This window comes from Mesoplodon bidens (assembly GCF_964165515.1).
Source record: "Mesoplodon bidens genome assembly, chromosome: 4".
NCBI lineage: Eukaryota > Metazoa > Chordata > Mammalia > Artiodactyla > Ziphiidae > Mesoplodon > Mesoplodon bidens.
The window spans coordinates 173,990,048-174,001,684 of NC_138160.1; the positions used below are offsets into that span (position 1 = coordinate 173,990,048).

At 41.7% G+C, this 11,637-nt stretch overlaps 1 protein-coding gene across 13 annotated transcripts; it reads right to left on the minus strand.

The window, feature by feature from the left end:
* Positions 1 to 1,758: 1,758 nt before the first annotated feature.
* Positions 1,759 to 10,873, minus strand: HNRNPH1 (heterogeneous nuclear ribonucleoprotein H1). Of its 13 annotated transcripts, none has more exons than XM_081231718.1 (14): positions 10,793 to 10,873; positions 10,180 to 10,306; positions 8,727 to 8,882; positions 8,374 to 8,517; positions 6,752 to 6,890; positions 5,619 to 5,797; positions 5,468 to 5,539; positions 5,279 to 5,391; positions 4,994 to 5,129; positions 4,539 to 4,598; positions 4,357 to 4,446; positions 3,596 to 3,688; positions 3,099 to 3,148; positions 2,377 to 2,504 (listed from the first exon to the last, which is right to left on the minus strand). In XM_081231718.1, the coding sequence occupies exons 2-13, from the start codon at positions 10,274 to 10,276 to the stop codon at positions 3,099 to 3,101; spliced, it is 1,329 nt and encodes a 442-aa protein (XP_081087844.1). In that variant the 5' UTR covers positions 10,277 to 10,306; positions 10,793 to 10,873; the 3' UTR covers positions 2,377 to 2,504. The 13 variants fall into 13 exon arrangements, with proteins under 13 accessions (XP_081087850.1, XP_081087849.1, XP_081087843.1 ...); XM_081231719.1 differs by having other exon boundaries at positions 4,387 to 4,446; positions 5,279 to 5,412; positions 10,793 to 10,872; XM_081231728.1 differs by having other exon boundaries at positions 5,279 to 5,412; positions 10,793 to 10,872.
* Positions 10,874 to 11,637: the final 764 nt, after the last annotated feature.

Below are 11,637 nucleotides of genomic sequence, written 5' to 3' on the forward strand. Positions count from 1 at the left end.
CATCATTAGCCCTGTAGTAAAATCATTTTTCATAGAGTCAAGAAATTGGCTGTTTCACACTCGTGAATACCCATCATTAGCCCTGCAATAAAATCGTTTATTTTTCATGCTGGTGCAGAAAATGAAGGAGCTGTGTCAGCTTCACAGGATGCCCAGAGCAACCCCCATTTCAGGACTAGAGGCCCTTGGTGAGGGCGGCTGCATTCGAGGTGAAGACCTGAGCCTGTTGTGTTCTGGGGTGCAGGCTGCTCTGCCCAGTTGAGCCAAGGACAAGTTGGGCCATTAAGTCCAACAAGCACAGAGAAAGTACCTGTCACCAAAGCCCAAAAGCTGTTCCCTTATATATTTGGGCTGGCCAAAAAGTTTGCTCGAGTTTTTCGTAACATCTTACAGAAAAACACGGATCTGTATGGCCAGCCTCCAAAACTGTGTGCCCAGCTCCAAAGCTGCATTCATTTCAAACTACAGATTTTCACAAGGTTCCAAAGAACCACAATGTTTCTAGGTTCTTTCAAGTTTCTAATTCTAGTCCCTTTTCCTCCTCCAATAAGGCATGTTTTTCAACAAAGATGTTCCTTGCGAAAAACTAGAGGACCAGGGGAAGGAACCCTCCTGTGTCCAATTCCCCAGACATGGAGTAACTCAGTAAAGATCTCAGGGGCAGTAGCTGAACACCAATGCTCAACAGTGCCTCCCCAGAACATTATCAAGTACAACACTCCTGTATCCCCAACCCAACTGAAGGTATGCACCCAGCCTTCCAAGAGCCTGTGGCAGGGCACACTGCAGGGCCCTTCACGCATACCTTCGCGCAGTGCTGCCATCTACAGTCTGTAAATAACGACTATCATTCCAAGCAATTTTTCAGAGTACACTCACCATACTCACCTCATCCAAGAGGAAACCTTCAGCAGTCACAGCAAGTAAAAATGTACACACGTGGCTTCAAACAGCACAAGCCTACATTCACAGCTCCGATTCTTAATTCTAACCTCAATACAGCGAACTTCTTCTGTTAGAGGGATGATGAATGAGTGGCAATTCCCAAACCAGTGTTATGTATCTGAAGGGAATCCTAAAACTACACTTTTAAGAACTGCTTACTACTTTCCTAGCAAATGTCATTGAGTTCTTACCTACAATAATAGTTTCAATTACTGATACAAACGAATCATTTGTTCTCCTAAAGTACAACTTTGTATTCTACTTCAGAAGCTTTGTAAATAAATGGAATAATGTCACACTTTAGTTTTGATCTTGAGGAATGAGGCAAAAATAAAGGTTGAAACCTCAATGTGGAAGTTCTCTATGAGCTAGCTCCTTCTAGAAGATACCACATCTAAGCAAAATTCAAAAGGTGCCATCAGACTAGGAAGGGGCGGCTCTAGTCAGCCACCCCCTGCCTCCGGCACTTCCCTCAGCCATGCTCAAAGGCTTCCATGGACATGCATCGCATGCAGTGAGGAGACTTCTGCCTCCCCCTTGGCTTTGTGCAAGTGCTTAGCAAGTCAAAGGCAATTCAGATCAGATCCTGTGCAGCCAGGCCAGACATACAAGCTCTTCCACAGGGCCCCAGAGCTACGTTTACCTTCAGTTGCACTGGAGGGAAGAGAGGTCTGAAGACATCTACAAAACGGCCACAACTGCCGAGCCTGTCTGCCACAGCCAGAGACGTGGGCCACTGTTCACCTACGCCCCAGGCAGGAATAGATCACCAAGAAACAGTCCACATGACACTGAAGCACAGATAAGACAAAGTGCAGTTTTTAAAAGGAAGATTTATTCAACAAGTTTCACTTAGCGCAATACACCTAAAAGGAAAATCACAATACAATGAAAAGATTTAAATCAAGGCCTCAGAATTTCATACAAACACCAAGACCAAAATCCTAAAGTATTGGTATTGCGTCTCAAATTTTCCCCATTAACTTAAAAAAAAGCTTAAACTTACGTGCCATAGAGGTTATTAAATGAAACTAGAATTAACAAACATGCCAAATGTTTCACTTTTAATTGTAGACACAGCTCCTATAGTTTTACAAAAAAGCATGTCTTTCAACAACGCATCCAAGCAGTGTTCAATGTAATGTGGTGTAAGCAACATTTAACGTAATTCAACTGCTTTAACCTAAATACACCTACTGCTTAAGTACATCCTACAATATAACTAACTTGAGAAAAGCTGAAAATTAACAGTAACAGATTACTCAACCTAGTTACATCCTAAATGAATGTTTGTGTTCAAAAATACTGAACCTTAAGTCTTTAAAACAATCCTGGTTTCCACTTAGAGTAAGCATAAATCACAAGTTTGTATTGCAAAACTGTTAAAAGTTTTGTTTTTCTTTTAAAAAATGTTGACCAAGAGTCAGTGATCAGGATCAATTACATTCCCCATCCACCACTCATACTGGACATGCTAGACATCCCTCCCATTCCGTTCACTCCCATAGATGCTCGGCTTCCACTACTGTAGTAGCTGCTGTTCACTGCTCCTTGGCTGCCTGCAAAGAGATCAATTTGACAAGTCAGGATAAGTATCAGATTATCAGTCAACTAAAATATAGCATTCCAAGAAAAAGTTTAAAAAGTATACGAGTACAAATGGCTGCTGTCCAAGTGGCGAGAAGCATGTTTGGGAAAAGGGACTCCCGACTCCAAACAAATCTCAATTAACCCCTTTTCTCTGCAGTACCAACTTGCCAGACTCTTGTGCTACCATTTAATTGGATGCTTCAGGATCAACGTGGAAAATTAAGTTTAAAGGAAAACTAGTGTTTTTCAAAAATTGCAAAATTACTTCGTGTTGTTTTTAAAGCTAAACAAAGCATTTAAAAAAAATTTACCATAAACATTCACAATGTGTCCATCGAATGGCATATATGAATAGGGAGCACAGGGGCAATCTCTTGCTTTTCCTATTCATGGCGGGCAGGAAGTGAGACGACGGAAGTTGGACTAAAGGCAACTCACTGTGCCCAAAATGGCAGCCTCCATGTAGTTAAATCAGAGCCATTGACTGCTATAGAAAGTGTTACTACAACATATCAGTATTTGCTATTGGGAATTTAAATTATACTTTTTGAGAAAATATTTACCTATGCAATGTTTGATTGAAAATCACTGGAGTTTTCCTGTAAAACTTGGTCTGCAAAAGGATTTTGTAGGGTAAGACTATAATACCAAAATCACCATTCTTTAGACCAATTGAAAAAATTAGTTAATAAAACCAATCCTAGGTTAACTGACTAGTAAATACGGTCCTAAACCCAACCACCATTCTATTATTTAAAATTCTCCCTCCATCTAAAATGGATTTATTGCTAACAAAAAGATAGAAAAAGTGAACAATTTTACTTAATGTTTTAACAAATGGAGGCAGATGTTTTCTGGCTCGACACAAAGTTGCACTAATGACTATTTTGCATTCATAGAATACTTCCCCCTCCCAATGATTCTGAAAGTTAAGCTATTTGAACAATTAGGATCAAGAGCATACATTTAATAACCCCATTTCTCCAAAAAGGAGCCTGAATATTCCCAACTAAAGAAACCTGCCTGAAACTTATTCAAGTATATGAAAAAACACACTTACCATATCCACTCATGCTGCTCTGGCCACCATAGCCGCCTCCATAACCACCACTCAGCTGCTGGCTGGCTGGGCCGCCATAACTGGACTGGTTTGCTGTTAAGTTAAGAGAACATTAGAACCTTGTTCCTTGTGTAATGTGGTACCTGGTGGTACCGGGCTTGTAATTCTAAATCTATTATTTTCCAGCCTTGATCTTACATCACTATATATAACCCTCTGTGCCCTCCTTCTGCCTATTGTCTATGACCAGACTACACCTCTCTATCCATCATTTGAGCTAGTCAAACACTTATAAAACACAAGGCCAACAGAATACACATCAGCAGGACTGAATCCACGTTTCCGTAAGCAGAGGCATTTTGACAAGACCTTATGAAAATGCTTAATTGGATTTAGTGGGATTTCCCCCATAATTCGATATATTAAGGGTAGGTCAATACACAGGTATCACTGAACACCTGATTATGCCCCAAAATTTTGATCCTGTGCTTTTTGCTAAATATTACTTTTAGATTTATACTTCATACTTATAGACAATTCAACTAGTTTCTTTCTGTAGTTCCCTCCCCCAAAGTACTTCAAACTAATTTGTTATCTAACAGTTTTATGTAACAACGATTTAAGGCACACATACTATTCAAATCAAAACTTTTCTTTGCCTAAATTATGCTAAACTCCTTATATATAAATTAACTTAACGTATATAATTAACTTATACAGATATAAATGTTTTGGTTTTTAAAAAAACTAACGATATTTACACAAGCCCATGCCTCCCATCATTTGGCTACCATAAGCACCACCGCTTGCTCCTGCTGTAGAATTCAAGAAGAGTTCTACATATCTGTGTTCTGAAATGAGAGAAAAGGCATACAAGGTTAGCTTAAAAAAAAGACACTAAAGTGATATTTACACAAACCCATGCCTCCTAGCATTTGGCTACCGTAAGCACCACCGCTTGCTCCTGCTGTAGAATTCAAGAAGAGTTCTACATATCTGTGTTCTGAAATGAGAAAAAAAAAGTTGAAAATGTTTGTTGGTGAAAGAAAAAGATAAGCACTTTTAGTTCTTTTAAGTAGATCTGTGAACTATAAATACTTTTAGTAAAAAAAAAAAAAATTCTAGCTGCTTCTCTCAGGTGATTTACTTTATGCAAGTTTCAAAAAGCAGTCTTAAACATTCACCTAAATTGCTTTAAGTTTGTCAATTAAGCATATACCTTAGTGTTATCACAAAATTTTTAATCATACTAACTTTAAAAACCCACGCACTTTTTAAACATCCCATAGAACCCTATTATTGGATTACAAATTTTTCTCATCCTTACTATTCCTTTATCATAATCATTAGTCACACAACTACCTGTAAGAGACCTGAAGATCCTTAAATCACACTTACGCATATTTGCTTTGTCTTTTGACATAGCTGCCACAGCATCTTCATGAGTTGCAAACTCGACATCTGCTTCACCAGTTACTCTGCCATCGGGACCAATTTCAATATGTACTCTCACAGGGTTGAGTGGTGAAAAAAACTAAATATAAGGTATTTCAGAGAATGAATCAAGTCAAATACTGTTACAGGAAGCAAAACTTTAACATGCTGCTTCACTTAAGTAGAATAAGAACCATGTTTTTACTGTTATACTGAGACATACAACTTATGAATTTATCCTACACTTACATTATAAATGTCGTTCTCAGTAGCTCTGTAAGGTAATCCCCGCATGTGTACACAGTGTCCTGTTGTGCTCTGGAAAGTAGAGCCACCATCCCCGTATCTGTGATCTGACATTCCTGAAAAACAATAATTGAGGTCTAGATGAACAAGAGTTAAGTATCCCTCAGATGAGAAATTCAATTCTTACCTTACCTCTTCCAAATCTATCTGACCCAAATCCATAGCCATCATTATAGCCATTATAATCATCATAGCCTCCATAACCTGAAAGGCAAGAAGTACAATCACTAAATGATAAGTCACATAAAGAACAGACCTCGTGACACCTGCGCAGTACACATACCTCCACCATAAGCACCACGCCTCATCCTTTCAAAGCCAGCTCCTCTTCCAATGCTGTTATACCCTCTGCCAGCCCCAGGTCTGTCATAGGGACCTGGCCGCTGCATGGCCATAAGTTTTCGTGGTGGATCATAGTGAGTTCTAACTTCAGCTCGACTGCTCTTAAAGATTTCGATATACCTAAAGCATTGTTCAAGAGGAAAGGGAGTGGGGAAGGGAGAGAAAACATTAGTTCATTTCATACAGGTATTCAGTTACACAAGAAAACAATGTAGTCATAGCCATGAAACTGACTAATATTTAAAGCCAGATTTCTTATATTTGTATAGGCAATGACCAGAAATTCACTCAATTTTAAGATTTAATGTAAACTTTATAGAAAAAAAAAATTCACTCCTCTGAGGCAGAAAGCCCAACCTTAGGGGTAGAGAGGAGTACTGTAAATAAATGTCTTAGGAGGGAAAGAATTCCACTCAACTTTCAACATTTCATGTCTTAAATCCATTGGCATCATGTATAGCAAGTGAGCTAAAAAGCCAGCCTCCACCAACAGTCTAGCCCACACTGCACATTTCCTTCTGCCAATAAATACCCCAGCCTATGCTTTTAGTAGGAATCAGCATAGGTAAGCGCATGCTTCAATGAAAAATAGTCACAAGCAAAGAGAATAAAACCTTTTGTGACAATTTCTTGAAAGCTATGCTTATTAATACATATGCAGAAAACATTTATACAGCAAGAAAGTTTGTTGCATTTCAACTTTAAAAACAAGATCAGAAAGTATCACATTTTCTTATGGTAATATTAATTTACTAGGTGGAGTTATTACAGCTAAAGCCAGGTTTGCATTAACATTTTTAAAACCATAGTCTCTCAACTCCAGTGACTGGGGTTAATTAGGAATCCTACAAAATTGTAAAGTAGACCAAATTAACTGGGGACAATTTCAAACCTATAATTTAATCTGAAAGCACTATGGGACTGTGACATAGGAGAACTTTGAAAATTGTAGCAAAATATCACGTAATTGGGACTAGGAATCAGATTTTCTTCCTTGATTCTAAGCAGAGAGAATATGGATTTAATTGTTTACCATAAGAAAAGTGACAAATCCAACCAACCATCCATCCCCACCTGTGCCCTATTCTTTCCTTGTGTTTCTTTAGAGCCTTTTCAGCTATTTCCTGTGAAGCAAACTGCACGAAGGCCTCCCCCGTACTCCTCCCCTGGAAGTCCACCGGCAATGTTATCCCATTTGGCACGATTTCCAACCCTTCAACCCAAGGACAAATAACCCCAGTAGGGGGGCAATATTAACATCACAAGCCCAGAAATGATTCTTCTTATAGCTTTAAATACACCAGAATTTTAACTTTAGGTGAACGGTATGCTTTCAACAAGTACTCTTTAAAAATTCATTGCAGTAATATGAAGTTCCATTATAACTATTAACTCAATTCTTAACACACCCCATGACATGGTATGTAAGAAAAAACTTGCTGAACACAGGATGCATTAAGAATTCAACAATTAAGAACACTTATTTATCTATGCAACTTAATGTTGAAAATTATACAAGAATTTAACAAATTTTCAAGCATTAAAGACAACAGTTTTACTAAATTCAAGATACACCTTTTACCTCATTTCATATTGCAATGTTTTAAAGTTAGTGGAACTTCAGTTTTAAGAAATTACATATTTAAACATTTAATATACAAATTGAAACATAGTTTAGTCATATAATTGACAAACATACAATCTAAGCTTTCAACAAACAACTGATCTAACACAGCACAATCATGCACTCTTATGCTCTAACAGTAGTAAGATTCACTTCTGGAAATTCCGTCTATGAAAAATCCTTTCCGTGGAAACATTCCCAAGCTTACAAAAAGGACTTAAAGCACTTTCCTAGAAGATATGAAATTATGTTCATATTTAACGATGTTGACAGATAGCATTCAATTCTCACCAATTTAGACAAAAACAATAAAAACAGACTTGATTGCAAAAATTCTGGCAAAATATTAGGACTTGATATGTATCTAGTTAAGTCAAGATTTTAACACATACTACACTAAACCATGAAAGGATTTCTTGTTCTTAATTCCAGTTTATCACAACATGAATATTAAGCAACAATATTTAAAACATATGCTCTAACATTCTGCTAAACATTCAAATACTTTAGGCCCAAAACAATTTCAAAACACTTTCTGTACTTCAGATACTAAGACTACATTCAACCTACACTTGTATTAGATTGACTTTCAGTAAGTTTAATTCCCTAGCTAAACCAATTGTTTCCGTAAGCTTTTTTTGTATAAACAGAATGAGATCATTAGAGAATTTCTGGTCCCATGACCCAGTGTCTCTTACAATATAGACACTTGCCATAAATTACAACAACCTAACATACTAATCTAATGTTAAGGGATCTTACCTTTAACTTGAAGTACTTAGCTGTACAGCAATGTGAGAAAAGTAGTTAAGTTGTTGAGGACAATCCTCAAAGATCTACTCTGAACTACAATACTAAATATAGGCAGTTAGCATTTTGGAAGTACTTGATCAATCCACCTTTAAGATGGGCTTAAATTATTTGAAGGTCTCCAGGAAAAAGAAAATATTAATTCATCTTCATATACTCACAACCTGTTTAAATATCTAAGCTACTCAACTTAAGGTCTATTCAATCACGTTGCCAGAGGCTAGCCAGAACTCACTGCTCAGCAACAAACAGGACTACATACCTGAGAAGAACTGAACAATTTCTTCCTTGCTACATCCAAAGGGGAGTCCTCTAAGCCGCACAAAGCCATCATTGGCCGTGTCAGGACTATTTGGACCAGTATGCTTCAACACCCAATCCATTTCAACGTTGTTTGACTTGAATACTGAAAGAGGTGCTTAGAATTAGTCAACTTTGGAAAGTTAGAAAACCAAGTTCAGACTTCCTGGGTCTTTAGATAATCTAGGTAGAGCTGCCATAAACTCTTAGATGACCATTTCCATGCGGTCAAATACCTAAAATTCAGAAGGGGTAAGATAGATTTCTATTTGTTTAATGTTTTATTTACTGTTACTAGGGCAATGTAAATCAAACCTTCAACATATCTGTGTCCCATAGTTTCTCTGTCTTTTTTCAGGGCCAATTTGACTTCATCTTCTGATTCAAGTTCAACAAAAGCCTCGCCACTCGGTCTGCCTTCTCTGGTGTAGATGAAACGAATACCTTGAGCCCCATTTTGAATTTTGCAGTCTGGAAAGAAAACAACCGTTAATACAGAATTTAAAACTAAAAACCACCTCTGGGTGATGAAATGCCTATACACACCCCCACTACAAAGCAGAGCATTTGCAAAGCCTAAAATAAGCAAGGTATTACTAACTCCTAGGGTGTCTCTTTCAGTAATTAAGCAGTTTTCTTCTCATGACCAAACTTTCTTATTCCCTAAATATATTCCCAATCCATCAAGAAAATCCAATATTCAAAGCACTTTCTTAATGAAGTTATCTCCAAGTCCTCACTACTCAAGTGTCCATTAAACACCCTTTTTATAACTCCTCAGTAAACTTTTAAGTCTGGACCTTGTGATTTTATGACATTTCCTGAATAAACGTGGTTTGGAGTTTTGATTTGGGGTATTTGACAGTTTTACCTTACTAGCAGCAACATTACAATTTCTTGCTCGAATCCGAATTGCAGGGCCAATACTCACCTGAAAGGGGATCAATGTTACCAAGCTAAAATGCTCCAAGTTGCACAGCTGAAGCCAAACCCAGTCTTGCCCACTGCAAGGTGGCTTCCAGTGTACTTGGTTCTTGTTTTACAGGTCGTTTTCCGTTACACACGCTAAATTCAGATAGTAAGTCAATACTACAAATATCCTTCCAAAACCTGTAAATTTCTCCCAAATATGTCTTTCAATCTAATCTTACACTAATAATGAGAACAACGACATTTGGCAGACGTCATTCAGGAAACCTACACACTGGGTAAAAAACTACACAGGCAAGAAAACTTTCCTGGGCTTCAGTGTCCTCAACTGTAAAGTGAGCCAGATCAAGAACTATGAGAAAGAGCTCTTCAGTTACAAAATCTTGATTAGGAAAATTCTCTGAAATTAAGAAATGACATTTTATCTTTCCAAAGCAGAATGCCACTTTTCAAATAAACGCCAAAACTGGAAAGGTGTTGTATTTGTTCAGCTGCTGGGCAAAGTTCTCAAGATTGAAGGGGAAATCCCATCTAACCCCATTTATCCTTTCTAAAAGACATCCACAGAATGACTAGTACTTAAAGTAAAGAAAAAAAAATCCGCCAGAGAGGCCGCATTCCCCGAAGAGGGCCGGGCGGGCGGGGCTTTCGCAATTTCCATTGCGTAACAGCGGCCGGCCGGGCGCGAGCGGGACAGCGGGAACCGCTGCCGCCCGCGCCCCACCAGGGGGCGCCCTGGGCTCGGCCCACCCCCACCCCCCACCCCCCACCCAGCCGCCGCCGCCTCCCCGCCCGCCCTGCAGCCCGGGCTGAACTCCCGCCTCCGCTTCAGACTCACCAGAAAAAAACCGCTGCACTTCGTCGGCCGAGCAAGACCAAGGCAAGCCCCGGACCTTCACCACGAATCCCTCGCCGCCTTCGGTGCCCAACATCATCGTCTTAGGGGGTCCTGGCGTCGAAACAGCCTGCAAGACGGGGATGAAGATCAGAACGGAGAAATGTTAAAAATTAAACAGCCCTCCGATCTCGAAACGCCCTGCCGGCCGGCGGCGCCTCCGTAAAGGTCGAGCCCGTGCGGACGTTCCGACCCAGGCGACTCCAACACCGAACGCCCAGTTGGCCACCGGCCGGGTCCCCGAAGCCGCTCTGCGCACCAGGTACCAGTGCCCCAAGCCGAGGGGGCATCCGGCCTAGCGCCAGCGTGGAGGCAAGGAAATGGCGGCGACCGCTTCCGCTCCGCCTCCTCCGACATCTCACACAATAGAGTCGGCGCGGCCTGCAGGCCTCAGCGGCCCTGCCACGACTCGGCGAACCACTCCTGGTGTCTAACGGCAGCCCGCACCTTGCTAAAGCCCCCGCAGCCTCTACAGAGACCTTGGGACAAGCAATCCTCGCAAAACTGGCATCGTCGGGGGCCGCTAGGTGGTAAATACGGAACACCAAACACTCACCAGCACACACAACTTCGGCGCGGCTGAGAAGAAATGGCTAGCGGGCGCCTGCGCAACCTAAATAAGGCCCTTTGAACAAGCTCTGCGCACGCGCAGCTAGGTTCCCGCACCGCCCCCTTGCGTCACACGGAGCTCGGGCGCATGCGTGATATCATGAGCCGGCCCACCTCCCGCCAGTAAATTATTATACGCATGCGTATTTGGGTCAGTCCCGCCCCCTCCTTAAACCCGCCGGGCTTTTTTGCGCCTGCGCCTTACCGCGATTATGCGAGCCTTAGCGGTTTGAGTTTCACGCGCATGCGTCTTCCTTCAAACCGTTCGCTCGACTTACCCGCCAGAAGGGGGAAGGGTATGGCGGCAATTAGTTCCATACGGGAACCGTACCGGGCTCTGGGTTGTGATGAGGTGTCCCTAGCCTATTATCCGCAGTCCTAGCAGACCTGAAAGTACAAGCGCTCCCCTCCCTCGCGCCGCCTATACTCCTTTTCTCCCTAGAGCCATCCCGTGACAAACTGGGGGCTGCGGGACTGCATACTTCCTGCACCCGAAGCCACCCCCGCGGCGCCGTGAGCATGTCCAAGTCCTTCGTGCCGCCACTGCCCCTTACCTAACGCCGTTGGGCCTGGGGCCCGGACCCCAGTCCCGCACCCCGCTTTTGCCCTAACGAACTCCCACCCTGCGACCCCCGCTGCCTCGCCCCGGGGTCGGCCGGCTGGGCGCTCGCACGAGACGTGGGCGCCGGATGCGCGTCCCGTCGCGCCTCGTGAGCGCAGGGTGAGCCGCCGGTGCACGCCGGACTTCGCTCTCCCAAGCAGGTGCCCCCTTAATTCTCCCAAAGCTAAGTA

Coding starts and splice junctions, on each gene's coding strand:
- HNRNPH1 (XM_081231717.1), bottom strand. CDS start 10,276: ATGATGTTGGGCACCGAAGGCGGCGAGGGATTCGTGGTGAAGGTCCGG. Junction 5,798..6,751: donor AAGGAAAGAATAGGGCACAG/GTGGGGATGGAT, acceptor ACAATGCTTTAG/GTATATCGAAATCTTTAAGA. Junction 4,447..4,538: donor AGCAAGCGGTGGTGCTTACG/GTAGCCAAATGC, acceptor CTCTCATTTCAG/AACACAGATATGTAGAACTC.